At 47.4% G+C, this 27,157-nt stretch overlaps 1 protein-coding gene across 1 annotated transcript; it reads right to left on the bottom strand.

Annotated features, from left to right (window-relative positions):
• Positions 1-2,806: 2,806 nt before the first annotated feature.
• On the bottom strand, positions 2,807-23,668 carry TGFBI (transforming growth factor beta induced). Its single transcript, XM_085236686.1, has 17 exons — positions 23,455-23,668; positions 20,370-20,468; positions 13,364-13,428; positions 12,750-12,907; positions 11,914-12,078; positions 11,268-11,414; positions 10,449-10,590; positions 9,661-9,873; positions 9,358-9,495; positions 8,963-9,108; positions 8,699-8,835; positions 8,061-8,191; positions 5,932-6,056; positions 4,950-5,052; positions 4,490-4,569; positions 3,996-4,020; positions 2,807-3,842 (listed from the first exon to the last, which is right to left on the bottom strand). The coding sequence occupies exons 1-17, from the start codon at positions 23,565-23,567 to the stop codon at positions 3,787-3,789; spliced, it is 2,043 nt and encodes a 680-aa protein (XP_085092812.1). The 5' UTR covers positions 23,568-23,668; the 3' UTR covers positions 2,807-3,786.
• Positions 23,669-27,157: the final 3,489 nt, after the last annotated feature.

Genomic DNA, 27,157 nt, shown 5'->3' on the forward strand with positions numbered 1-27,157 from the left:
CAAGAAGTCAGCACCTCGCAGAGCATGCACTTAAAAGCTATGTTTGTCCATTCAGTGTGCAATCAGTTACTTTAACTGGAGCCACTGCAAGTGAAGGAGTTAGTATTATAGAAAAGTAAACAAGGGAGTCTGTGCAGTCCTGAAAATATTCAATAGGAAAACACATTCTTATTTGCTTTTTTCCCTTTTAGACTGAGATCTCCTTGAGAAGGCACATACTCGCTCTCATTTTGTCTCCTTGCTGGGATGCCCCAGCCCTGGAAGGAGCTATGAGGCAGCACAGACCTGCCTGCTATAGCTGTGTGCACCTACAAACACTGGGTTTTGGGGTGGAAATGCTCCAGCTGTAAGAACTCAGCAATGCAGTGCAGCACGCCCATGGATTGCATACCCCAGAACTCCAATCTTACTGGTTGTTTTCCCATGGCACTGGTTGCAATGCCCACGATGCTGCCAGCAGCATTCCTGCACTGGCATACACAGAAATTGCCCTAACAAGGCCCTTTTCTTCCCACTCCAGTGCTGCCTGGAAGTGGGTGCAGGGGGGACCTCCAGCTCCCATCCCACTGCAGCCCAGGCTTGGGACGTTCCTCCATTTCCCTGCCTGGTGCAGCTCTGTGCCCTTCAGCCAGCACTTCCCTACAGCAGTTATGTTTCTCCACACCACCAGCCATTTCCTTCCGCCTTTCACTTCCACCTTCCATTACAGTGCAAAAAAAATAAAAAATAATAATAATAAAAAAACAAAAACAGAATTTCTCTTCAGAAAATGGCAACTGAGTTGGACATTCCCATGGCCTCAGCACTCCTCATTTCCTCATCTCCCAGCTGCTTGCCTCTTGCTTCCTCCCTCCATCCTCCATCAGGGGAAGCAATACCATCTCACTGTGGGACAGCTGCTGGCACTGCCCTGATTCTGCTCACAGAAAGGGGGGAAACGCTCCTGAATCAGGGCTGCTGATCAGGGCATTGGCACAGGCTGCCCAGGGCTGTGGTTGCCCCATCCCTTCAGGTGCTTAAGATCAGGTTAGCAGGGCCCCGGGCAGTCTGATCCAGTGGGGAGCAACCCTGTCCATAGCAGGGGTTGGAACCAGATGATCTTCAAGGTCTCTTCCAACCTAAACCATTCTACAATCACTGGAGAAGAGGACTACATCATCTCCAGAGTTTCCACTAATGCAAACCATCGCCTGGAGGCACCAAAGCACTGAGGGTTTCCAAACACAGAGCCCGCAGGAAGGCTCCCCAGGATGTGGGATTCCAGGGAATTCAACAGAATGAGACAAGAGACCTGCAGCCACAGTGCTGGGGGAGCTGCTGCAGGCACCGCTGACATTCATAGTTTGCATCCCCTACCAAACAAGCCTGGCAAATCAGGCATGCACAGAACACGGAGACCACCCCTACATCGCCGTTAGACCCAATGCCTGCCCATAAACCAGGAGATGGGAAGCCAGAGCTCTGTTTCCAGGAGATGAAGACTGCTCTCTGCCAGCAGATGGGATGCTCCTTGGTACTAAGCACACCCAGGCAAAGTTCACCCCCATTCTGTCTACTGCAGCAGCTTAATTTTTGCCAAGAAACACTCAGCATCACCAAGTCAGACGCAAAGAAGGTACCAGCAAAAGGCACTCACCTTGAGAAGGTGCAGATCTACTTCCCAAACGGTAAAGGGCTTTGTATCACTTACTCTTAAAGCATCAAGGGAATAAGCAGATGATACCAAACAAAAATGAAACAAAACAAAACAAAACAAAACAGGAAGACTACCCCTATAACTACATGTTCTACTAAGGAACCCCCAAAAAGACTTTTCTTTTTTCCTCTCTCAGGTTTTTGTATGAGCCCACAATTAATCATCCTGATTGCAAAAAGCTGAGCCTCTCCCAGGAGCCTGTCTCCTGGGGCTGGAATGGGTGGCTCACAGAATTCCCCATCACTCCAGGCTTAAATAACAGAGGGCTGCAGCACCCCAGGGAAACAAGATGATGAGATGGGAGGCTGGAGAAAGGAAATAAGAGGCTGATTGTTTTTCGCGCATCTGAATTATGCAGACGGGATTTCAATTTGGGCTTTTATTGGAAGAAAAAGTGTGTGTCTCAGCCAGAGTGACCAAAGCCTTCTGGGGTTTTGTGGTTTGGTTTTTTTTCTTTTTCTTTTTTCTGTTTGTTTGTTTGCTGCACTTGATATCCTTTTTCTTCTTTCCTTGGTAATCATGGGTTTTACTACAGGTAATACCCAGTCAGGGAATAAAAACAGAGCCCCAGAAGGGGGTGAAGTGCTGCTGGCATAGTGATGAGGCCAATGGTGCCCTTGGGACACAATGCTGCTGCTGGTTAGGATGGGTGTGGGAGCACTTTAATCCCTAAGTACGTTTCTGGGACACCTTCAGCCCTGTGAGCTGTGCTGGATATCAAGCCCTGCAGTGTCTGGGGCTGCCCTGCATCCCTACCCCTGTGGAGGGGAGCACTGAAGCCAGCCCAGCCATTCCCACCACCATGGATGGCAAGGCCCAGCCTGCAGGGAGTCCCTCAGTTTGAGGGGAGGGCAATATTTTTGGAGAAGCAAAATAAATGACTTTTGGATTTATGTGCAGCTTTCTGCTGCTATGGGTGGTGGTTGTTCAGCTATCCCTCTGCTCACCTATTTTCCAGACCCAAAAAATTACGGACACAGAGGACAAGAAAAGAATGATTCACTACTAGGTATGGAAACACCAATCTGCCCTAACACAAATCTCCCTCCTCACCAAACACCACCAGGCAGTTACAAACAAACAATAAAAATCCGCCAAGGATTACCAACGTTTCTTGTATTGATATTTTTGATTTTATTTTTAATTTTTTTTATTACAAAAGAGAAAAAAAAAAAACCACAACCATTATTACAAAGGCACCATTTAATGGAAGACTTCTGCCAGGGAGAACTCTCAATTCAATGCTTTTTGTGAACAAAAATTAAAATCCATAGGCACAAACAAAACCCAATTAAAAATAAAAAAGAGAGAACTGTTCAATCCATAGCTTATAATTATGCAGTTTCTTCAAAGTCAATAGAGGCTTCTGTTAAAAGCAATCAAATGAGAATTGTATGGTTGATGTTTAAAACAAAGGAGAAGGAAACCAATGTTTGTTCAAAAAAGAAAAACCAACCAACCAACCAAACCCAATAAAATAATAATTAAAAAAATATATATATTGTTTGGGTACTGGTTAATGAATTCAACAAATTTACCTTCTCCAAATCAGTCACCATTGGTGGTACAGTTGGCAACTCTGGTGATGCATGTGCTCAGAAAGCTGAACATCCACAGATCATTCCAACCAACATTTCCCACTTCTAGCCCTGGTTTGGATGGGGCTTTTGGTGAGCTCATGCCCAGCTTTTCACTTTGGGAGCCTGGTTTTTGCAGAGCCCACAGCTGGGAGCCTGGAGCAGGGGCCTTAATTCACCCCCAAGCAAGGCAGCCCCAGAACGAGCCCTAAGCATCTCTCTGTGCTGCTGAATCAGGGCTGAATTAGGCACCTGCCTTTCTCTGTCATAGAGAGCAAGCCCAAAACTGGGTACGTAGTAAAAAAACCAACCCAACTATCCTCAAGGTGGAAACTTTGTGATCAAAAACAAATAAAAACGGTCTTAAAAATATATACATATATATATGGCTTTTCATTTTTCCGATCCATTCCATTGGAAACAAAAATAAACTTAAGGGCGATATTTGGTTTTCAACAATTCTGTCCTTCCCCCGTGGCGTGGGCAGGGATGGGATGGAGGCAGTGGGCATGGTCAGAACCCACCCGAGTTCTCCTTCATCCTCGCCAGTAGCCGGGAGTAGACGGGTGCTGCAAAGGGAAGAGCAGACTGGGTGGGACAGACACACGGACACGCTCCCCTCCTGGGTATGCTGCATCTTGCTTGCAGCAAGAGTACAGACTACATTGTTCTTTAAGGGAAGGGACATATGGTGGAGTGGAGAAGTGGAGAGGTTGCCTTACCTAGCCGAGGATTCCTCTGAGAAACCTGCATGGGAAGAAAACATCGTGTTTGAATAACTACAACAAACCCCTGACAGCTGTAAGGCTTTGCAGGTCAATACATTCACCCACAGTCTCCAAACTGTTACACACAGCAGCTTTACTAGAAGAATATTTCTATTTCTGATGTTTAGCTACTTGCTAGTTCTCCTCACACTGCCAAAAGTGCAGAAGAGGAGGCAGATAAATGACTCTTCGGTGCCATTTGCATTATTGGAGGTTGACATACACAGCAAGGAGTACAAGGTATGCTATCAATTAGCCTTCATGTTGAAAAAGTACCACTTCTTAGACAATTAAATAAAGAAAAGACGATGGATCAAACCAGAAAACATACACATTTACTCTCTTTGGAAGCCAAAATCTAAGTGTGACATTATCTTCAAATCACTGTTACCAAAATGTAATTTCAGTAGTTCTACAACAGTGAATTTTTTGCTCTTTTTTCCTTTTACCTTAGATAAAGCAGATGCCTGTTTGAAGATCTCTAATGCAGGATCTGCAGGCTCGTCACCTCTTTCTTGTGGTCTTGAAGCTAAGAGTGGAACAGAGACAGCACTGAAATACTAGACACAGAAATATATATTCAGATAGATAGATATTCACATATATAGAGGGCATTCAAAGCACTCAGGCTCCTTCCTTACAGTATTTCAAAGCACGTGTTGAAAATCCCAAACCATTCACAATAAAGTGAAGTAATTGCTCCTTCCTAAAGCAGAGGTGGAGAGACCACAACTCCCAGAGGGCAAGGCAGCAGAGCACCCGCTCCAGCAAGAGCAGGCTGTGCTGCACACCCATCATCATGCACGGTCTGCTCCATGTTTTATGTCGCTCACTTCACACAAGAGGTGGTTTTTGGTGACAGTTCTGCTGTGATGGTGTGGCTCGAAGCACTTCCAAGCACCAACCTACCCTGAGGCTGCAAGACGGAGCTCACAGCATGAATCACACCATTTGTGGCCATGATGTCGCTTTCAGCAACGGGCTCCTTGTTGACGTGTATGACGTGGTTTTTCTGTTCAGGAGGAGAAAATAAAGTGAAAAAGCAGAAAACGAGAAACTTTTGTCATCAGTGCTTTCCAATTTTATAAAACCTTCATTTGAACTCATTCGTTTACTACATGGTTGTAAGCATTTTCACTTCCCCAGCCAATTGAGAAGAGTATAAAACCAAGTGATAGCTTGAGCAGAGCAGCCAGCAGGTTTTGAAGCACAGGCTCTGTGTGGGCTGGGTGGAAACACTGCACATGCACCAGCATCCTGGCACAAGGAGGGATTACTATGGGGACTGCAGCAGGAGTGAGCAGACCATGGCTGGACATGGCAGAGGTCTGTCACATGGGTTGGCCAACTCAACACACTCTGGAACAGCAACCTTCTCATTTTTGTCCTGTGTTTTCTTCCTTATGAATAGAGAAGGCTGTGAGTTACATATTTTCTGAGATATATTTGTCCTCAAAAGGGAATTCTACATTCTCTTAATGGAGTGCAGAATTTCTGAAATGAAATTACACATCTAAATAACTCCTGCTGTGTTAGAGGAGCCCATGCAGAGATCATTTTCATTACACTGAAAAAGACGTGTTAGTCGAACAAGCTATTCATTTGATTTATTTATGTTTTTTTCCCCATGACTCAGGGTTAAATTTATAACAGCTCCTGGAAGTCATTTACAATTGGCCTTCTGGGGAGAAAGCTGAAGCAAACCACATTTCAAAGTTGCCAACTTGCTGACATGGCAAGAGTTCCTCCACTACAGCCCCAGAAACACAGCTTGGTGCGACTCTGTGCACATTTAGGACAGCCTCCCAACAAACAACCCAACTGAGCAGACATCCTCTGTGCTCTGACATGGACTTTGGTCACAGACCATGTCCCGTCAGCTCTGACTCACCATGCTGACTTCCAGCTTGTCTCCCTGCATGGACTTGAGCCGCACAAGCGCGCTGACCGCGCCGCTCACCAGGATCTCATCAGCCATGTGGAACTTGAGGATGCTGGCAAGCTCCTTGGCGTTACCTGGGGGAAGAAAACATTTACATTTACACCAGAGCTATCTTCCTGTGTTTCATCTGCTGGAATGACCCTACGTGGAAAATATCATCATTTCCTAAAAGGAAAAGGAAACAATGTAAAATTGAAAAGAATTGTTGGATACCCCTTGGTTAGAGCTGATTATGGCACTGAGGCTGCTCCTGCCTGAGCAGGTCAGCATCCCAACAAGACCATCTTCCCTGACAGTGTCCCACCTTCACACATATCAGCTCTGCCCTACGCATGAAATCCTTTCCTCTTGGTGATGCAGTCTCCTTGTTTTTCTCACCATGCACTCCACGAACCTTCTTCTGGTGCTATTTTCACTTCTCAATGAAGTTTAGAGGGGAAAAATCTTCTGTTTAATAGGGAATCCCAGAGAGCACCCTGGTACTTGCAAGCATTAATACTTTCATTAACGCTAATGACACTTTGCAATAATCTCCATGGGTGAAACTGCAGGATTCCTGGGTAGGAAAGGGAAAAGTGCAGGAGAGACAGACCAGGCTTTCAGCAACCTGATCGAACTGTGGGTGTCCCTGTTCATTGCAAGGGAGTCAGACTAGGTGAGTTTTAAGGGTCCCTTCCAAGTCAAACCATTCCATGATTCTATGTCACTGATGGTGCATAGACTGAGAGCCCAATCCTCACCTCACTGGGTCTCTCCTTATTCTTTTAGCTGTCCTCTGAAACAGATCTTAGGAAGGCAAGAGGTTTCCCCACCACCACCTATTTTCCAAGAGGCAGCAGTGTGCACAGCATGGGCCAGCAGCCCTCCTCCATGTTTTCCTTTACAGGCTATGAATAAAACCCAGAGCAAATCCCAGAGAAAGACGCTGGGGAAGAGCTAGTGCAAAAAATCGCCTTCATGTAAGAAACCAGAGAAGTTCCTCCAGCGATGCGGACTTCTTGTTTTGCTGCCTATATCTGATATAGGCTCTAAGCTTTTTTTCCATTTTTCTAGGGTGGTCACGGCTCACACTGCACAACCTCACCAGCATGATTCACTTCTTCGTCAGAAGTGTAAGCTAAACATTTGCATGAAAAAACAAGAACATCTGAAGTGCCCACATCTGGGATACTTCATTCCTGCAGCCGTTTATAATAGCTGCAGAACAGTTCTGAAATATTTATACATTAAGCACTGCGCTGGATGTGGAGTCTGATATTACCAATTCCTCATCCATGCACTTAAAAGGATAACCAGCCACCATGGGCAGATGCTTCCTGAATTATGACATCAATGTTTGGTTGGGCTTTAATGACGAGAAGATGTTACTCTGAAATACCTGGCATTGTTTCCAACCACAGCCATTTTCCAGCATGAAGAAAATAAGAGATCCTGCTGCTTATTCAGATGAGGGTTATTAAACACTCCCACGCTTTTCTCTACCACCAGTCTGCATGCCTGTGCTTTTCAGGATATTGGTCTCCATCTATGCTAGACCAGAGTACTGGTCAGACTTCCTGCTTTAGCCGTGTATGCATAGATGGAACAACAGCTCCATTCCTTTCAAAATAACATTTTATACAGTGCAACCTGAGGCTGACCATGGCCCATGTTTGCCATTTGCAGAACTTTCTTTATCCATCCCAAATCTGTGCTATTAAATGCTACATTCTCACTGCTCCATCCCTGATGTGCAAGGCAGAAACCTCCTCGCTTTCTCTAGAAACACCTTAGAGCCGTCCTGCTCACACCAACTAGCCCAGCCAAACTGAAGTCATAGGAAGTTTGTAGCACAGACTACAAACATGCCTTCCCAGCAGAAGTATAAGCCCATGGCCACGCTTTGTGTGAGGGCTCAGTTCCACTCCCTTCTGTGCACCCTCAGCTTTCTGCTGCATTGGGCTTTTCCAAATCAGTTGTGTAGGAGCTCCACATTCGCAGCAGACAGGGTCAAAGAATGAGATATGGCAGAGAACCTGAGTCATTCCTCCGTACCACACCAACAACACACGGCAGCTGAATGCTCTAGAAATGCTCACCCATCAGTTTGTTGAGTTCCCCCTGTGGCATGGCTTGGAAAGCTTCGTTGGTTGGAGCAAAGACAGTGAAGGTACCCGGCCTGTTCAAGTTCTCCATGAGACCTGCAGACTGGATTGCAGCCACCAACGTACTGCAAGACATGTAAAACATTGGTGCTTCACTACAAATTACATTCATTGGTCTCTGAGCTGTGAAGTTACAACTGCAAAATCCTGCTGGGGTCCAGAAAGTCAATTAAGCAAGAAGTTGACCAGACAGTAGATGATCCTGCAAGGCCCAACAAGAACATGTGAGAAATGACAAAGCAAGCTGGGGCTGCTGAATCCTTGGGGACAAAGTAGCTCGTGAGGAGACACGAAGTCTTGGCCACAGCAGTTCTGATAGGCTGAGGTGGCTACAGAGCTTCTTACTGTAATAGCAGACTCACAAGGGGACTACACGCTCTTGGCTCACAATTCAAGGAAGGGATATTTGAAGTCTCACTGCCTATAATTTCAGAATGAGACTGTGGTTTTGGTGCTCTTCCCATGTTAAAAATATTATGTATAGTCAAGACTGTGATCCATAGTAAATAGAATAGCAAACAGAAGCAGCTCTTCTGCTTCTAACTGGCACCTAGCAAGAGCAGAAAGGTCACCTGAAGCGATGGTCTGCCTTGAGAACATCCATCACTGAGCCACTTGGTGGGGTCAACATCTTGTCCACACTAAACAGTGTCCCAAACCTCCCTCTCTTGTCATGGGCAGCAATGCAGGCATTTTCAATGCATAGGTTCTGCAAATGCAATTCCAGAAAAACAACTTTATCAGCATATGCTTGGAAAGAGAGATCCGGGATAGGACAGAAGTCATCTGTGCAGAGCAACCGCCCATATTTAGCACTGCAAGCTGCACAAACTCACGTTGCGGTACACAAATACTCTCAGTTCCTTGTCACCCAGCGTCTGTAGTTTCTGACCGTGGTAAAGATATTTAGAGGAGAGCTGGTCTTTAACAATGTGGTTCAGAAGCAAATTTCTCATATTGCTGTCAACAGTGGGGCGTTTATCTGCAGCCAAGAAAATAAGGACAGAACTAGTGACTCACTTAGAATGACCACAGAGGCACTAAAAACGTCCACATGCAGATTACTACCCACAACAGCTTTTAATTTTGAAGCTACATGTCACCATCTACAGCTGAGGCTTTTGAGAGAGGGTTTGCGTGTTTGCACACTGAAACTCATCCAAAGAGAGACAGCTCGAAGCAGATCTGTGGCCCAGACCAATAGAAGAGAGGGATTTACTCCATGTATTACCTTTGAACACCTCATTCACTGGGGCAAGGAGGGTCACCCGCTCACTGCCAGTTAGATGTGAACTTAGGCCAGCTTGTCTGAAAAGGTTCATGGACTCAGAAACTTCAGATTCCTGGGCCAACTCAAACAGTGTCTTAGCTGAAAAGAAAAGCAATGCATAGTAACATCTCATTCAACACAATCCACTTATTGCTACAAAAAAAAACTTAAATCCCCTAAATCTTCCTTGACAAAAAAAAAAAAACCAAACAGCCAGACAAAAGAAAGGGAACAGAACAAGAGATGCAACAGTGCCTCCAATACCTGAGTCTGGGATCAGCAGCTCATTGACAAAGTGGACAACGCCGTTGGTAGCCAGGATGTCCTTGTTGGCAATGATGGGCTTCCCATTGAGCGTCAGCTCTTCCCCACTGCAGCCCACATCCAGGGTGGTTCCTTCCAGCGTCTCCATCGTCAGCCCAGCAATGATGGCCTCAGCACACATGGCTGACTTCAGGATGTGATGGTTCAGCAGGTCTGTGAAAGAAGAAGTGTCTCAGCGAGCTGGAAATATCAACCCTGCAATTACTGCAGGTTTTGGGGATAATATTCTAAAGGTGAGGGCCTCTGAAGTACAGAGGCTCCATGACACAGGATGCGCTGCTATTTCACACTGTGCTGGTTTTAATTCAGCAGTCTGTGAAATGAAGTGTTCTTAACGGATGATTTTTATATGCCCTTGCTAACTTCAGAAAGGTTTTGTGTGATTACTCAATTCATTTGCCAAAGGAAGTTACACTGATTAGATGCTAGTACTCTTCTAGCTATAGACTGATAGAAATCATCACCACAAAGAGGAGCTAAGAAAATACTTCGAACACTGCTTCACTCCCTCCTCTATATCTGTTAACACCCTCTCCGCCACATCTACACAACTACATCCAAAGAAGCCTGGACTGTCCATGCTAAAAAAATGGAGGATGTCAAATGTGTTGACTGCAGCTATTGTTAGACTGTACCAAAGGGTTGCTCACATCTATTTAAAAAGGAATTCCAAAGAACTGCAGAATAATCTTTGTTCTCTCGGTGGGCTTGATAAACAAATCACTTACCTCTCAGGGCTTCTGGGTCCCCCAGGATCCTGTTCAGCATCTCTCGTGGGATCTTCTCGAAGGCTTCGTTGGTTGGAGCCAGAAGGGTGTACTGGCCTTCACTCTCCAGCAAGCTGTTGAGGTCAGAAGCAGCCACAGCAGCCTTCAGAGAAATGAGGAGAAAGGGTAAAATACGTCCAGCCAGAATGCAAAGGTCAGCAGCTTTGTCCAGGCAGTCACTGAGAGCCAGATTTATTACAGCTTTTAGAATTTCAGTGCACGTACAAAAGTCCTGAATAGCTTCTTTCAGCACTTTGGTCCCTCTATAAATTTGGCCTGGCCTCTTGGTTCTCTTGTGCTCCAAAAATCTGAGTACAAGAGCTTTTTGGGCCAGTCTCAGAGCCAGTTCGAATACCCCAATGTGCCTGGAAAGGGTCACTGCACTTCCAGTAAATAATTCAGACCAGATTTTACAGCTGGCGAACTGCAGAACTCCTCTGCTTTCCTCTTTATTCCTTAACTTGGCAGACAGCAAAGCAGATATGTTGGTCCACATCAAATCTGAAGAGTTAACAGCTCCTAAGGCTGGTTTTATCATACAAGAGAGAGGGGCCAGACTCAGTCTGTGTCTTCCTCCTGACAGCAGTAGCAGGGTGACAATTATTCTCATAAAAATCCACTGATATTGAGCATTCTTCCTACAGCAAAACAAGCTCTGTCAGTACAAGGATGCTATCAGCAGCTGTAGAGTCACAGCATTCACACACTGGCAAACTTCATAAGAAGTGGGACAAGTGAATATCTCTAAGGAGCCCTTCAGCACACGTGGGTCAGACTCACCCGAAGGGTCTCCAGGCTTTCCTCAGTCTCAACGATGTGCTGAATGCTGTTCGTGGTGGTGGAGATGACTTTGTCAATGACATGAACCACTCCGTTGGTGGCGTGGTGGTCAGCTTTCAGCAGCCTGGCACAGTTCACAGTCACAATCTGCAGAGGGAAAGATGCACAGGGCGTTATGGGCACTAAAACAAGAAGGTGAAGCAGCTGCTGCTGTTATTCTATCTCAAACACAGTGAGCACTAGAATATTGAACCAGCAGGAGCAGAAATGTGGTTTCCTAAACAAAAAAAAACAACCAAAAAACACATAAAGAATGAGAATGCTCTTTCAAAAACTGTTTGAATGGTATTGTGTTTAAAAAGCTTTGAAAGCAATCAGTGGTTTTGTCTACCCTAAGAAAATATGCAATGTCAAATTTTACACAAGCATCGTGTTATACAGCAGTATGGGCAACCTCCCTGCAACAGCATCTACAGAACTAACCACTTACAAATATTCTTTTTTAGTTCCTTCTAAACGTCTATCCTAAGTCAACAGTCTTCAGCCTAAGCATTACATAGATCTGGAGGATAAAGAACTGTGCAGGAGCTGCAAGACAACAGAACAGCAAGCCTGCTGTTGGGCAGGTTGAATGCCAACATCTTACCCCATTGGGATAGTGGTGGATCTGGATGGGCAGGTTCTGGTACATGGAGTTAAGCGTTGTCCCATGTTTCAGGTCATCTGTGAGGACCCGTTTGTTCACCATGTGGTAGCGGAGGGCATTGAGCAGCTCAATGTTGACATTGCTGACCAAGGAATCCAGTGTTTCCTGAAAATCAGCGACATGAATTTTTCAGCGCTTGTTCATTTTTTCAGCTTGTCCTTGGGGAGAGTCAGGAGGTTTGGCTGTACCAAAGGGCCACGTGTGTGTGTGGACGAGGTGATGTGTTCAACCTTATGCCACCTGTGGCAGACTCAGAGCTCTAACTTCCATCAAAGCTCATCTTTTGCCTTAAAGCAGCAGCGAGCAGCTCTGGCAGCCCTGTCCTTGGCAGACAGATGGCAGCAAGCTCCAGAGTGGGGTCATGGCATGGACATGCAATAAGGTGACCAAAGGCGTTGACAAAGAAAGGTGACTTTCCACACCAGCTCTGCTGCTGCTGCTTGGGAGTACAGGCTTCAAAATGATCAAGAATAAACAAAGCCGTAAAGAAAAACAGAAAGAGAAGACAACTTTCCTTGTTGTCTTACTGCAACGTCTAACACTAAGAAGCAGGAAAAAGTGAATGAGGTGACTGCTATATCCACCCCCTGCTGAGCACCCACATCACTGGGCAGTGCTGGGATCTGTCAGAAACAAAGCTCTGGAGCTGACAGCAGTTCCCATCTTGGAAATTCCCAGCCCTTCCTACACCAGGATGTGCCTGCTCTGCAGATGAGGCTGAATCTCCATTACAGAAAGCCAGGGGAAGAAGAGGAAGAAGGGGAGTAAACTCTTACAGCAGACAAGGAAGCCCAGGCCTCGTTACTTGGGGCAAAAATAGTAAAAGTTCCAGGTCCTTCGATCTCTGGCCTCAGGTTGGAGCGGTCGGAGTAGAGCTGCGTGGTAGCAGAGCCCACCACTCCCAGGGTCTCGTAGATGTTTGAGAGTGGCAGCGCTGAAAGAAGACAGATTATGTTCCCCAGACCCCACTAGTCCTCTCCCAGCCCCCATCAGACAATGAGCTGTATTTCCTATGAAAGGGAATTTTGCCCAACTCACGCTTGCCAAAACAGAACTGAGCAGAGACTGGCAGAACTGTTCCTCTATCGTTACCTTGAATTGCGTTTCCAATAGAGCTGTATTACTTGTTGGAAAGAGTAATTCCCTATGGCCCTCCCATGCTTGATTGAGTTTAATTATATCCAAGGTTTTAAGTTGTCTGGAATACTTTGCACGCTTTGGAGCTAATCTGGCACTCAGCTGGTGCTCTGCTGAGTCCATTTTTGACTCATTCCAGGCAATCTTGTGCACAAATTGCAAAACTCAAATTCACTCTGAGCAATTTTCTACCATTCTCTTTAACTGGGCTGACGTATGTAAGAAGTCTAAAAAATGTCAAACATGTTTTTACCAGCTGGGCAGCCTTTTTCTCCAGGAACTTTTTCATATCCAGGACAGCACTCGTAGCTGATTACTCTGGAATAAGAGATGGATATAGGAGATTAACCAAGAGGGTTTCACTGCTTTTCCTATATTAGCTATAGCCCTGGCTGCACTCATCCCTATTTGGTGATGTTTCTAAAGCAAACTTCCTCAAAAACATATACTTGAGCAAAAGACAAACCATATCTATCATCTCCTCCAGGGCTGTACATTGCCAGCTTCTCCACAGAACAAAAACAGAAACTATTTCTTTGCAAAACCACCCTTGCCCAGCTATTTTGCTGGTCTCTGTACAAACAGTGATGGAAATTGATAACAATGGGCCCAGCAGAAAACTTCAGTGAGCTGGTGAGCTCAGCACCATCTCAGGACCTGCACGGGACAGAGAAGTGAGGCACAGACCTACAAGCGATGGTAGACATCTATATCTCCAAGTATCTCTTAGGAGAGGCCCCAGAAGTGATGATGATATATCTCTGCCTATAGCAATGGGGGTGGAACTAGGTGATCTTAAAGGTCCCTTCCATCCCAAACAATTCTATGATTTTATGATCTCCACGTATCTCCTGGTGGGATTTGGTGCTAGCTGCCTATTTCCCAGCGGTTTTGCTCCAGCACAAGCCAGCAGTGAATACTGAACACCCATCTCTAGCACTGAGGGCTTCAAGCCAATGCCTGTGCACTCATTCAATGCACACAAGATTAACGACTGAGAAAATTCAAGTGCTTCTTTGATTCATGACAGAGCGAAGCAATACAAGACATACCAAAACACCCAATACCTCTGATCTGTATTTGTATTTTTGGCAATGGGAATTCTGTTCATTGACTTCATCCCATTCTTCAGAAGGATCTGGGGATGTCCCAGTGTATCTGCTGGGTTTGGGCAACTGCACTACAACTCCAGTATGACTGCTCTACCAAACTAGCCAAGCGTTTTCCCTGTGCTTCATCCCACTCCTGTCCACCCCAGAAACCATTTGCTTGTTTATAGCGACACTGGCATGACAGATCCAGAGGGGAAAGAGCATCTCTGGTCTTGGCTGCTTGGAATCAGTGATGGATGAGCATCCATGGCCTGAGTGCTGCACCTATTGTCTGCAGCTCAATGGGAAATAAAAGAAGTCATCTGGTTCTGGCCATTAAAGGGAATGTCACCATATAAACAGGAAAAAAAATATTAATAGAAGTCAGTCTGGGAGTGATCTGTTTATTTTTCACAGGGGTTTCTTTCACTTGTTGCTCTTAGGCTTGGTGTGAAAGGAGCAAGGCCATCTGATGGATGGGCTGGGGCAGTGACGGATCGATATTGCTCCTAAACAGACTTGTTTCCTCCGTGCTCCCAGCTGGATTACAGACAAGTCCGGTGCACACCCACTCAGAGAAAGCAAAATCCTCAAGCTTCAGATATTTGTCATCATTTTAACAGTGTTAACAAACAGTGGAAATGCCTGGGGTTTAAGAGGGAATTCTTCAGGGTAATTAAGAGCTAGCAAGTGAAACAAATACCTGCTTTTCTGTGACAGAAGCAAATAAATTCTGTCTCACAGTTTCCTAAGAGAATTACAAAGCAAACCCAGACTGATTGTCTAGACATTATATATTCCATGTGGGAAAGAGTTTGCCTAAAGCAATCCCTTCCTTTGACTACTGGAGATCTTAACACCCTGCTGCTCTGCTTTCCTCAGCCCCCCGTCTCGTGTTCATTACAAACACACACTTTCTCCCTCTGCCACCTCCCTCCCCTACCTCTGATTTTTCGTTTTTTTCCACCCTAGAAACTAAATCCAGTCTAGACAGTTCCCCTGGTTCAGAGCTGTAATCAAAGACGAAGAGCTGATTAAAAAGAAATCATTGCAAAGTTCAGCATAAATAATTCCTGAGTGCTGACATAGGCTTTAAAAGGCTTATTTATGGATCGATGGGAGCTGAACGAGCTGTGAGGAGTGGGAGGGATGTGGTGCACACAGGGCTCGATGCTGGGGGCTGGGACAGGAGCTGAGGGCAGTGGGATGGGACAGAACCACACCGCCTGCTTTTTGGGGTGAGGGTCACCTCCAGCATCACCACACTGGCAAGGAGCACCAAGGCCAGCAGTGGGATCAGCTCCACTTGTTGGCAGGCTCCTTCAAGCCTCCAGTCTCACTCACCCACTGAAGGGATCCACCAGCATCACCTGGCCCTGAGTGCCAACACAACCTCCCCTCCCATCTTGTCCTGTACGATCTCAACAGGGATTTTTTTGAAAGCTTTCTGAATACCAGGAAAGGCCGTGTGGACAGAAAGGTGCTCAGCCAAGTGCTGACCCTTACGAGGAGCCAGTTTCAGGGCTCATGAAACCATCCTTTCGGGTCCCTTTGGCAACCCTACTCATGGCAAGGGGGTTGAAATTAGATGATCTTTGAGGTCCTTTTCAACCCAGGCCATTCTATGATTCTATGATCCCCCATCAGCCGTGTTCCCTGCTGTGGCTGATGGGCTGACAGGTGAATCCATCCAATGTGACCACCCAGTGTGCCCAATGAAACATGGATACAGCTCAAGGGGCTGCTCAGCACTGGGGCCCAGCTGGTCCTGCAGCCTCATCCAACCCCAGAGAGCAGCTTGGCTGCTCTGCCTCACTTTCAGGATAGAATAACTTACCTATATGGGAACAAGGATGCTTCTTTGATATGTTCTTCTCCATGAGTCCCAGTTTTAACAAGATGAACAATCTGACCCTGCTGTCCAAAGCCTTTGGCTGTACCAAATCTTTAAAATCCAGAGAGTTTGGCACAAGAACCAAGCCAAGGTGCTGGTATCCTGGCTGCCCAGAGAGGCTGTGGATGCCCCTTTGCTGGAGGTGTTCAAGGCCAGGTTGGATGGGGCCCTGGGCAGCCTGGGCTGGTATTAAATGTGGAGGTTGGTGGCCCTGCATGTGGCAGGGGGGTGGGAGATTCATGATCCTTGAGGTCCCTTCCAAGCCTGGCCATTCTGTGATTCTGTGATTCTGTGTCACCCCAACTGGCTCCACACAGCAGCATGGGTTCAATAAGCAACACTCTCCTACAAAGAGCACTTGTCACCCACTCTGCAACACCTCCAGCCACAATTTCCTGACCCCCTCACTGAGAAGTTTTGACTTGAGTCTTCATAGCTCTTCAGCCTTTGATTTGGAAATGCTGCACTCCTAAATGGCAAAGTGTCTGAGTGCAGAAGCAAGCCCCTTGCTTTTTATTAGTCATTGTTTCACTGCTGGGGCATTCTTAGGATGTGAAATTAAATTTTAAGTGCATTTTTCAAGGTAATAAAAGTAAGCTTAGGCATATATTAGTGAATAAAGATCCATTTGTAATAATTTCCTGTAATAAAATCCATATGTTTTGGTTTTGTAAAAAGTGTGCCAGAGACTCATTTCTTTTCCTGAGCTGAGGAAAAAAAAATAATATATATATATATATATAAAGTTAATTCAAAAGAAAAAAAAAAGGAAAAGTACTGAGGGGCAGCTCACTGCTACCAGTTATTCCTCAAATAATAATAATAATAAAAAAATGTGTATAAGTCGTCCTGTTCTCAAGGCAAATAATGTGTGTGGGAGGCATTCACTGCAACCCCCCACTTCCAAAAGAATGAACCCAGTGCTTAAGGGAGATAGGAGAATATAAAAAGCCCAGTCACAACGATGAGAATATACTCTAAATAAACTATTTCCTTGGCCTTGGAATAACCAACAGTGGAAAATTACCTAATTACCAAAACAATCTAGTTTCAGTGCTCATTAAAATCAAAGCGGTGTCAGACTTCTTGCCAACTGCCTTATCTCACTTCATCAGCAAGTAATGCAATGATAAAACGTACATAAATCCTCTATCTAATTTCTCCCCAACTGCGTGAGCCAACACTTCAACAAAGAGGAAAAAAGCAGAAAAAAAAATGTAGATAAAGAGGTGAGAGTCCCCTTCTGATGCATGAGCTGGATTTTCCATCGTGCACATCCAGCTCCGGCTCAGCCCTCCACCCCAGTGCACTGGAGGATGCTGTTCAAGAAGCAAGCTTGCAAAGCCACGTTACCAAGACTGGTGCTCACAGTCAGAACTTGGTTCTGTCAAGCGAGAGCTACAGAGCAATGCCACACAGCACCCTCTGCACCTCTGGGAGTGGTTCTGGAGCAGCACCTGGGAGGTGATGTGCCTGGGGGCATGCCTGAAGACCAAGCAATCTAAACTAGATGATCTTTTTCCAACCTTAATGGTTCCATCTCTCCAGTCTCTCTCTCAGTGTCTCTGGACATGCTAGGATGATGGAAAATAAAGGAAATCAAAAATCAAAGCAGTCGAATCTACCTTCCCGGAGCCAGATATCTGCATTTGCAACACACTTCCAATTTGTCACATCACCAACCCTTCAAGCAAATAAAAATAATAGGCCAAAAGAGAAACGGATGCACTGAGTCAAGCATCTGCCAACCTAGGACTTCACAAAGGTGAAAAAAAGCCTTTTAGGAAGAAGAAGGAAGCGATGATGCTTATCCAGAGAAGGCGAGACAGGCACTGGGACCCCACTTGGGCTGAAGAAGTGCATGCAGCCGCCCTGGGGAAGACCCAAGCGTGGCTCCCCAGTGAAGGCTGCAGCCTCCAGTTCTGCTGACATATGTGCCAAATGCTGACTATTTCTGGGACTTGAGGTTATTCTCAGGAGCTCTGCCAGACCAGCTCAGCCCCACGCACAGGGCTCATGCTGGGCACCATCACCTGTGCCCATGCATGCTCCTGGGAGGCAGAGCGCCCAACACGGAGCACCCCAGGCCCTGACACTGCAGTGAGAGTCCACTTGCTGCAGCACAGCAAATAACATCCTTTATGAACAGCTCCTGATTGCTTCCATACGCCGGGAGCACCGCGTCCAGAGGGAGCCATCACCAGCAAATGTCTGTAATCAGAGATGTCCCAGGGTGCTCCAGAAAATCTGAGTGAGGTACACATTCTTTGTTCTGCATCAGCGTATAAGGAGCAGAGCAAAGCCTGGCCTCAGAAATGGCTAGGAAAGGAGAAAAGGACAGTAAAACCCATTGTTGGGATGACGCAAAGTGAAGAACAGCGAGCAAATTCCGTGTGTAATGGGAACATTATCTCATAGGTTAACACACAGGTTAATGCTGCCTGTGCTTTCTTCTCAGCAACGTATCATTGGATAAGACATTTGGGTAAAAGCAGGGGAAAAAAGGTTGGAAGATCACCTCCTCTCCTCAAATGACATCACCAAGCACTGCCAGATGCCAGTCCTTCCAGCTCCTCCTGGAGATAAGTGGGTGAGTTGCTTTCTGCCAAATACACGTTGGGTTGCTTGAGGTTTAGTTTCTGACGTGCTCCAGAGCTGAAGCAACCCACGGCTGGCATCTCCTTGCCCTTCAGTGATTTTAAGAGCAAAGCTATCCCACACCCACAGCACTATCTTGTTTTGTTTGGAGGCTGTGCTACTCCCTTATCAGAAGAAGTGAAGATGATACCACCCTGCCATGCCAGGATCTGGTCCATTGACATCAAAAAAGCCACCGTTCAGCCAAGATGGGAGTTTGAATTCTGATCATTCCAATTAAATCTTCCCAGATTTGGTGCTTTCATAGAATCAGGGGGGAGTTGTTTTGCTCTGCATAAGAGGCAATTCAACCTCCCTCCTCACAATACCAACACAGATCCATAAAACCAAACCCAACAGCCAGCAAAAACAGCTAAACCAACAAAGGCAACAGCAGCACAGCTCACCCCCACTACAGACCTCAACGCCTGCTGTTTACTACAGAACCAGAGTTTATTTAATCAGCAGTAAAGAGCAGCACGTTCCCATAGATCCAATTACACATCACAAGGGGCTGCGCACAGCAGATGATTCCTGTTGTTTGCTCTAGATCAGTGACTTCTCACAACACATCATTTCAAGCGAGAAGAAGCTGCCTGGACTTTGGTTTCATCTGTCTGAAGCCCTGTTTGGACTCCAAAAAGCTTCCCTGCTCCCATATGCAGCCTGGTGCTGAGTCAGGCATGCGTTGCCATCATTATCTGCTGACTGCATCGCTCGCAGGAATGTCCCAGGCTGCTCGTGCCCACGCTTTATGCAACAGCTACTTGAATATTATCATTTAGATGTGGAATTGGCCTGCGAGTGTAATTAACTTTCCTGGTGGGGTCATCAGAATGCTGGCTAAAAGCGACACCTCTCTCTATTTCTGTTTTTACTTCCAAAGAAAACATGCGCAGATGAATTTTGTGGTCTCTCCAGTATCCATCAGGCTGTCTTTTATGCCTGTTTTTTGTTGTTGTTTGTTTGTTTTTTTCCAGCATTGGGCCTAGCAGTGAAAGAAGGAGACACACTGACTACTAGAAGACATCTGGTCCATGCTCCATTATAGCATCCACACTTGGATGAGCCATACAGATGAGCCATACAGGTACATATAGAAATGCAACTAGAATAAATCATCAGGGTTTGAATAGCACAGAATCACAGAATGGTTTGGGTTGGAAGGGACTCCTCAAGGCCATCTTGTCCCACTCCCTGCAGTGAGCAGAGACATCTGCAGCTCCATCAGTGCTCACAGCCCCTCAGCCCAACCTGGGCTGTCTCCAGGGATGGGGCACCCAATACATCTTTGGACAACCTGCTCCAGCATTTCACCACCTTTATTGTAAACAACATTTTCTTATATCCAGTCTAAATTTCCCCTCTCTTTGCTTGAAAACTTGTCTAATCACAACAGAACCTGCTAACGAACTTATAAACACAGTATTTTCCATTCTTAACATCTAAATATTTCAGAACCATGTTTGCCATAGGAGAAAAACACAAGACACAAGCCATGTTTTCAGCAGCAAAAGGCTGAAACAACTCTTAACATCCAATGCACACACTCAACACACACTGCACTCCGTGCCTCTCCATCCCAGCACCCAGCGGAGGCCTTGGGGCAGCACTGGGGGTGGTTCCCAAGTACTCACGTTGCCTTCCCACAGATCTTCCTCTGGTACCACTGCTTGCAGTTGGTGAAATATTTCCTGTTGGTGCCAATCAGCTTCTGCACGGCACAGACGTTGGGGCTGCAGGAAGGACAAAGCAGAGTGGGGTCTGTCAGGGGCCCAGCAGCAACCAGAGGGGTCAGTGGGGAGGGAGCTCAGGGAGTGGGGCGTGTTGGGGAGGTGACAAAGCAGAGGGAGAAAGGGAAGAGCTCTCTCTCCGCTCTGCAATGTTATGTTTTTCTTCACCACGTGCAAAAGCCCCACATCTTGCCATCTTCTACCTCTCCCCAACGTACGTAGGAATAATGGTTTGGTTGAGGTTTCTATGGCAAACAGCAATTTACAGTCTGAAGTCCCTACTGAAACCTAATACGTTTCGGCAATCGTTCAAACATTTCCCAAATTTTTATGGTTTAGGAGCTAACAGAAGACAGATACGGATCAGCACCCAAAATGGGTCCTTCTGCTGTCTGATGGGCTCCACCTGTGCTGGAGGTGGATGCTGCTGGGGAAAGGCAGCACGGTGTGGGTTGGCACAGACCAGCAATGGCTGTGAGATTCCAATCTCCATCAGAAGAATGGGGCACTGCGTGTGTGAATCACCTCAGTGAGAGCTGACAGCAGCCTTTCAGCTTTCTAAGAAGCTGAGAGCAAAGCTGTGATCAAACAGGAGCTGACTCACGTCTGCTTTGGCCAGCACAGTGCTTCCCTGCTCCTCCCATCGCCACCGCTCTGTGCTTCGTGCGCCAGCAGCTGTGACCATGGGCATGGCTGTGCCCACAGCTAGTGTGAGCGGGCACAAATGTCATTCCCTTGTTGTATGTAAGGAGAGGGACAAGTAGAGAGAATCTATTATAAAAGAGTAGAAATCACAAATCTGAACGTCCAGCTGGCGCAGGCTGGCAGCAGCTCAGCGCTCCGCACACCAAATCACAGCTGAGAGACTGAGACACGTCTGTGCTCTGTGACTCAGCCCACCTCAGCTCCCCTGGCCCCGCCACTCTGAAATGTGGTTCCAATTAGATCGAAATTCCAAATCTTGCCTCGATTTCAGCGTCTGGCTGACGGCGGTGGACAATCCCTCTAATATTCCTCTTGACAAGCCTGGCTACTGAAGGACTTGTTTGATCACTTCCCCCACGAACAGGGAGCAGCCTGCCAAGAAAACCCCAAACCGGTGCTACTTTTCCCCCTCCTCCCTCGCTGAGACCCAACACTGCAGGGGGATGACCTATTGGGAAAAGCTCTTCCCTGGTTTTCCTCCACGCAGAAAGGTCCCCCCAGGGCTGTGCTGTCAGTGATTCCCACAGGCCGGCTGTAGTAGCGGCTCCCTGCTGTGCACATTCTGGGTCTTTGCCCAGTCTGGCTTAAAATGAATTTGTCAACACTCTCCCCTCTCCTCATCGGAGTTCATCACCTCTGCCATGGCATTCCCAATGCTCCACGCTGATCAAACCGCCCATTGTTGGGCTGTGCTGGAGCCCAGTGCTCGGCAGGCAGAGCTGCTGGGCTGGGGGCAGCCCTGGGAAGGGGCAGAACGGAGCACAGCCCCCCATGACCTGCACCCAGGCAATGCTCAGGAGTTTTCATCTCCAAGTCCTAATGCTCCCTCTATACTTTTCCCCTCCCAGACCTGAACTGATCCGCTTAAGGATTAATGAAGACGTCCAAGTGTTGCCGCAGAGCCCAGCACTCCCACTCAGCTCGTTGCTGGCTCAGTGGGAACACTGATGACACAGAGGATGCTCGCAGCAGAGGGGCATTCCTCCTGCACATCCCTCCTGCAGCCACCAGCTTTGAGGTTTGACATCACTGCATCCCTCTGACACATCATCAATCGGCGTTCAGAAGTCAGATTGAAAATGAGCGTGGTGTAAGTTGTGCTCCCCATCAGGGAGGCACCCATGAGTCAAGTGCTGCTGTCAGCTACATGGGATTTATCTCAGCACAACCTCACCACCTCTACAGACACTGCCATGCAGCACTGTCACATCTGCCCCTGTGCTGCCCTCACAGCGATTAACACCGAAGCTGCACCAACTCACAGCTCTGAGCAAACTTCTGCCTTAGGAACAGCACCAGCGCCGGGTATTTACTTTGCTTCAGATCACTCAGAGATGAAGAACAAGGCTGTGTTTGTACATCAATCACTGCCATCCATTCAGCATTGAGATTTTACAAACAGACGTCTGCTCAGAGGTCGCCTGTTAGATTCTCTATCTAGTCAGATAGGCAAAGTGTTCCCCTTCTTGTAAATACTGGGCTGGATCCCTGCCAGACAAGTATCAAACTGCAATATTTCAGCCCAGGGTTTTTTTTTTGAAAGCCATTCACGACCTTTCGGTGATGCATTTCAATGGAGGTTACAGCTCAATCAATGCCACCACAATGAGCAACAAAAGCCACCTGAAGCTGCTCTCATCGTTTCACTCCAATTCCTTCCCAACATGCAACCATGAAGATCTGGTTGGTTTTCTACCTGCCAGTTTTCCACCTATGCAACCCATCACACACTGCTCATCCAGCAGAAGATCTACCTACACTGCTGAGGTATTCCATATCTCAGGTCTATGATTAAAGAAGTGATGACTTCAGTCAGGAAAACATTCAGGATGTACAGTCAGGTTAAATTGGTGTTCACCCACAGAGATACCCTTCTGCCATTGAAACCATTTTCTTTTTCTATACATTCATGAAAACATTAATTCCTTCCATGGGATGCTTAGCAATTCCAAATCTGGGATTTTTTTTTTTTTTTTTTTTTTTTTTTTTTTTTGGTTCTCTTTTTCCTTAATGAGAGACTGATAGCATCACTGAGCGATCCAACAGGGCATCGGGACTATGAAGCATCCTAGAGAAAGGGGGAAAGCTGTCAGAGGAAGGAAGAAAAATCACGGGGGAAGGAAGGAAAAGTCGCAGAGGAAGGAAGGAAAAGTCGCAGAGGAAGAAGCACGGCACCGATCGCAGCCCGTCAGCTGCACCAATAGAGGGAAGGAAAAGTTTTGCGGGCATTTCTTTTGCTTTTTCTCCCCCCTCTCCCCGCGGGCAGAGCGGAGCCGCCGCTTACCCGTGCTGCCGGCCGCGGAGGCGGCTGTGCTGCAGGACCTGCTGGTACGGGGACTTGGCGGCGGCGGCGAGCCCCAGCGCCAGCAGCAGCAGCGGCAGCGACGGGCGCGCCATGGCCGGGGCCGCTTCGGGACGGGCCGGACGGGACGGAGCAGCCGCGCGTCCCCGTTAAATGCGGCGGCGGCGCGGGGGCGGGGAGCGGCTGTGCGGCCCCGCGGGGGGAGCGGAGCCGCCGCCCGGCCCGGCCTTGCGGGAGGGGACGGGGGTGGGGGGGAGGAGGGAGGGGAGAGGGGGCCGCCCCGGGGACGGCATCCAACCCTCGGGCCGCCTGCCCGGCCCTCCGCCGGACCCCGAGCAAAGCGCTCCTCCAGCCTCCCGCCGGCGCCTCGCTTCGTCCTCAGTCTTTTTCTTCTCCTCCCGAACCCTTTATTTCACCCCCAAACCACTTCCCCTAAGTCGGGTCCGTGATGCGCTCCGGCTGTCCCGTCTGATCCCAGCCCACAGGGAGCTGCCGGGTCTGTCCCACAAGGGTTCCCAGAAGCGCCTTTGTCCACCCGTGGCTGCTTCATGCCCCCAGCTCTCAGGGCCATACTTGGTGAGAAGCGTCTTTTGTAGCCCAGCAGGAGCAGCGAGGCTGCCCCCAGTATGCTCCGCTAGACCAGGTTGGTTGTTTCCCCTCGGTTAAGCCCGGGGCTTAAAGTGCTTAAGTGCTGAAGCACTGAGCCACAAGCCAACCCGTTGCACCGTAGGGCTACAGACGCTGCGAGGTGCCAGCCCGTTGTGCTGATACACATGGTGCCCTGGGAGCCAGCACAGCCCTGCAGACAGCCCTGGCATTCCAGGCAGCGCAGCAGCTTGCATGGGAAATTTCCATCCCAGCTAAGAGCAGACAACAGTGTTCAGTGCTCATAACAGCGATGACAGCAGAGAAATCAGACCTGCACCAAAGCCATTACTGCTCCCACCCCACAGGTGCCCCATAGGAGAGGCAGTGCAGAAGTCCTAAAGGGCCTGAAACGTGGGTGGAGCACAAACCAGAGCTCCTTGTGCAACGTCAGCACAGGGAGGTGGTGGAGTCACGGTCCCTGGAGGTGTTCAAGAAATGGAGATGTGGCACTGAGGGCCACAGTTCAGCAGGCATAGCAAGGATGGGCCGACAGTGGAGCTAGATGATCTTGGAGGTCTTTTCCAACCTTAATGATGGGTCCAGAATCAGGGACTCATGTCACCTGGCACCCAATTTCCAGCCTGATGCACTGCAACATCCCAGCTGTGTTCCCGATGAACTCAATCTGGTTGGATCAACACCAAACTCTAAGGGTCTTGTCTTCCTAAGTCTTTCTGGAAGGCAGAAGGGGTCCTTTGTGGCCACTTGTCCTCGGGGACAGACTTCTGCAAAAGCCTTGAGGGGATCTGTAGACTACAGGAAGGGCAGCAGCTCAGCAATGGACAGGAATTGAAATGTAGCCAGGGAGCAACCACTGAGCCAAACAGAAGAACACTTTAGCAATAATAAACACTTCTTATTTACAAAAATACTTTTCTCACTGCAGCAAATAAATCTGATTAGCATAAACAGCATTAATCTTCTGGGATAAAATACACAAAACCTTTCCCCAGTGTCAGGTTTCCTCTCCTCAGTGCTGCCTCCATCAAACAGATGGATCTCAAAGTCCTACCTGCAAGGGCTCATGTCTCCAGCCCCAAAGATGAGAAATAGAATTCATGTCTTACGGAGAAAAAAAGGTGAGATTTTAAACCCTGTTAGGTATTGCCTAACTCCAACCTTCCTCATGTTTTTATCTCCTGCTGCAGTTTTCCTCCTCCCTGCCCCTCACTCCCGGTTCCACTGCCTCCTGGTTCCTCTTCAGTGCATCCCCATTCATTACCCCGTGCCAGCAGGACTCTCTGTACTGACTGAGCCTTCAATTAGTTCCCGTGAATCGTTTTGAGAGTGGTTTGCCTGTTTCAAAGGACTATTCCAATGCAGAGGGCCATCAGACTGTGACAAACCTATTTGTGAATGGCCAGCGCTTTGCCTTGCACTTGCTTTAACCTCTGCTTTCAGACAGATGCTGAGTTTGAAATGAAATCCATGTGCAGCGAGCTCTGTGCACACTCATACAAATACTCTGAAATCAATCACGTGGAAAATTGCACTTACACAAACAGACACTGCTATGCATTTCAGGGTTACGGCTGGTCCGCTGACAGAAGGGATGGCAAGACGTGCCCCAAAGCCTCAGCAAAGAAACCTACAGCAATCACAAACATCTATTAGTTAAAGATCTGGCTGTGTAAACAAATCTTTAGGCTGAAATTACCGAATTGTTCAGAGCATAAATATTTTTTGCTTTGCTCCATCGCTGCACAGGAAGGCCAACAAACCGCCACCTTTCCACCTCCCCAGTAACAGCTTTAGCGGGACTGATGAGCAGAGTGGTGATGGGTTGATGGTTGCACTTGGTGATCTTAGTGGTCTTTTCCAACCTTAATGATTCTATGATCAACAGCATGGAATTTAAAGGCTGCAGTATTAAAGTTCTGCTTTCCTCATCGTAGTATAGGCGATAATTTCCACGATGAAAAGTTCTAGCTATATACGGTACAACCCACACCCCTGGGACAGACTGAATCTCCACTGAGTTTCACTGAGGGCTCAGCAGATGCTCCTTCACGCCAAGCTCTCTTTCACACATCAGTCTTGCAAAAAAATCCCGGTTAAAACCACATAATCCTCATTGTTTCCCTTTGTAGGCAGCTTCATCTGATGTGTCTGGAGTCTGCTGAAAAAGGAAGGAGACTAATCTTGCTTTCCTCACCACCCCTTGTGCTGCAGGAAGGAATTGGTGGGGTTTATCTTTTGGCTCGTCTCAAAGCTCTGTCCAAAAGGCACTGTGTGTGTGTGCAGTAACACATGGATCAGCAATGCAGAGAGCTGCAAGCAGCACAGGCTGTCTTGGAAACCCCAGTACAGCCTGCAGCCTGCCTGGCCTCTGGGAGATGTGACATATGGTGGGAATTGAGAATTAAATAAAAATCGGAGTTGTGTTTGGTGACGGAGGAAGAATGTAGAAAACAAATAAATAGAAAATAGAGAATTATAGAAAGAAGAGAAAATGAAACATGCTTTGGCTGTCAAATTTAGGGCCAAGGACCATTGCCTTAGAGTACTAGAAATAGGATCATGGAATCATTAAGGTTGGAAAAGACCTCTCAGATCTCCCGGTCCCTCTATCACCAATACTGCCCATTAAACCATGTCCCTAAGTATGACACCTACATCTTTCTTGAACCCTTCCCAGGACAGTGAGTCCACTACCATTTTAGAGCCTGAGAGAAAGAAATCCCTCTGAATTTATCCCCATCACAAAGCTCTGCCAGTTCCTCAGTCTGCAGCATCCATACAGAGCATTTCCAGCCCCTCTGGGTACCCAGTGGCTCCCAGAGCTGCCATGCTCCATCCCAAACCCAACTCTGCATGAAGGAAACCAGGTGGAATGGCTGTTTGTTTGGGCTCTCCTTTCTCATTAAGCCCAAAGTTATTGCTGGATGCCTTGTTAGGTCTGCCCAAATTAATGAATGACTACCCGAAGGCATTTAGCAGAGCAGCAGCCCTATGCACTGCAAGGCACCCTGCTGCCCTGGCTCTGGGGAGCGTTGGCCAAAAAGGCAATTACACACCATACTCTGTTTCCTTTTAA

Source organism: Meleagris gallopavo, chromosome 15, assembly GCF_905368555.1.
Source record: "Meleagris gallopavo chromosome 15, MGAL_WU_HG_1.1, whole genome shotgun sequence".
Taxonomy (NCBI): domain Eukaryota; kingdom Metazoa; phylum Chordata; class Aves; order Galliformes; family Phasianidae; genus Meleagris; species Meleagris gallopavo.

What these genes read in the sequence shown, in the direction of transcription:
- TGFBI (XM_085236686.1), bottom strand. Translation starts at nt 23,567, where the DNA reads ATGGCGCGCCCGTCGCTGCCGCTGCTGCTGCTGGCGCTGGGGCTCGCC. An exon ending in CTCCGCGGCCGGCAGCACGG is followed by an intron (nt 20,469 to 23,454) that starts GTAAGCGGCGGC and finishes TCCTTCCTGCAG; the next exon opens with CCCCAACGTCTGTGCCGTGC. An exon ending in GGACCCAGAAGCCCTGAGAG is followed by an intron (nt 9,874 to 10,448) that starts GTAAGTGATTTG and finishes CTTCTTTCACAG; the next exon opens with ACCTGCTGAACCATCACATC.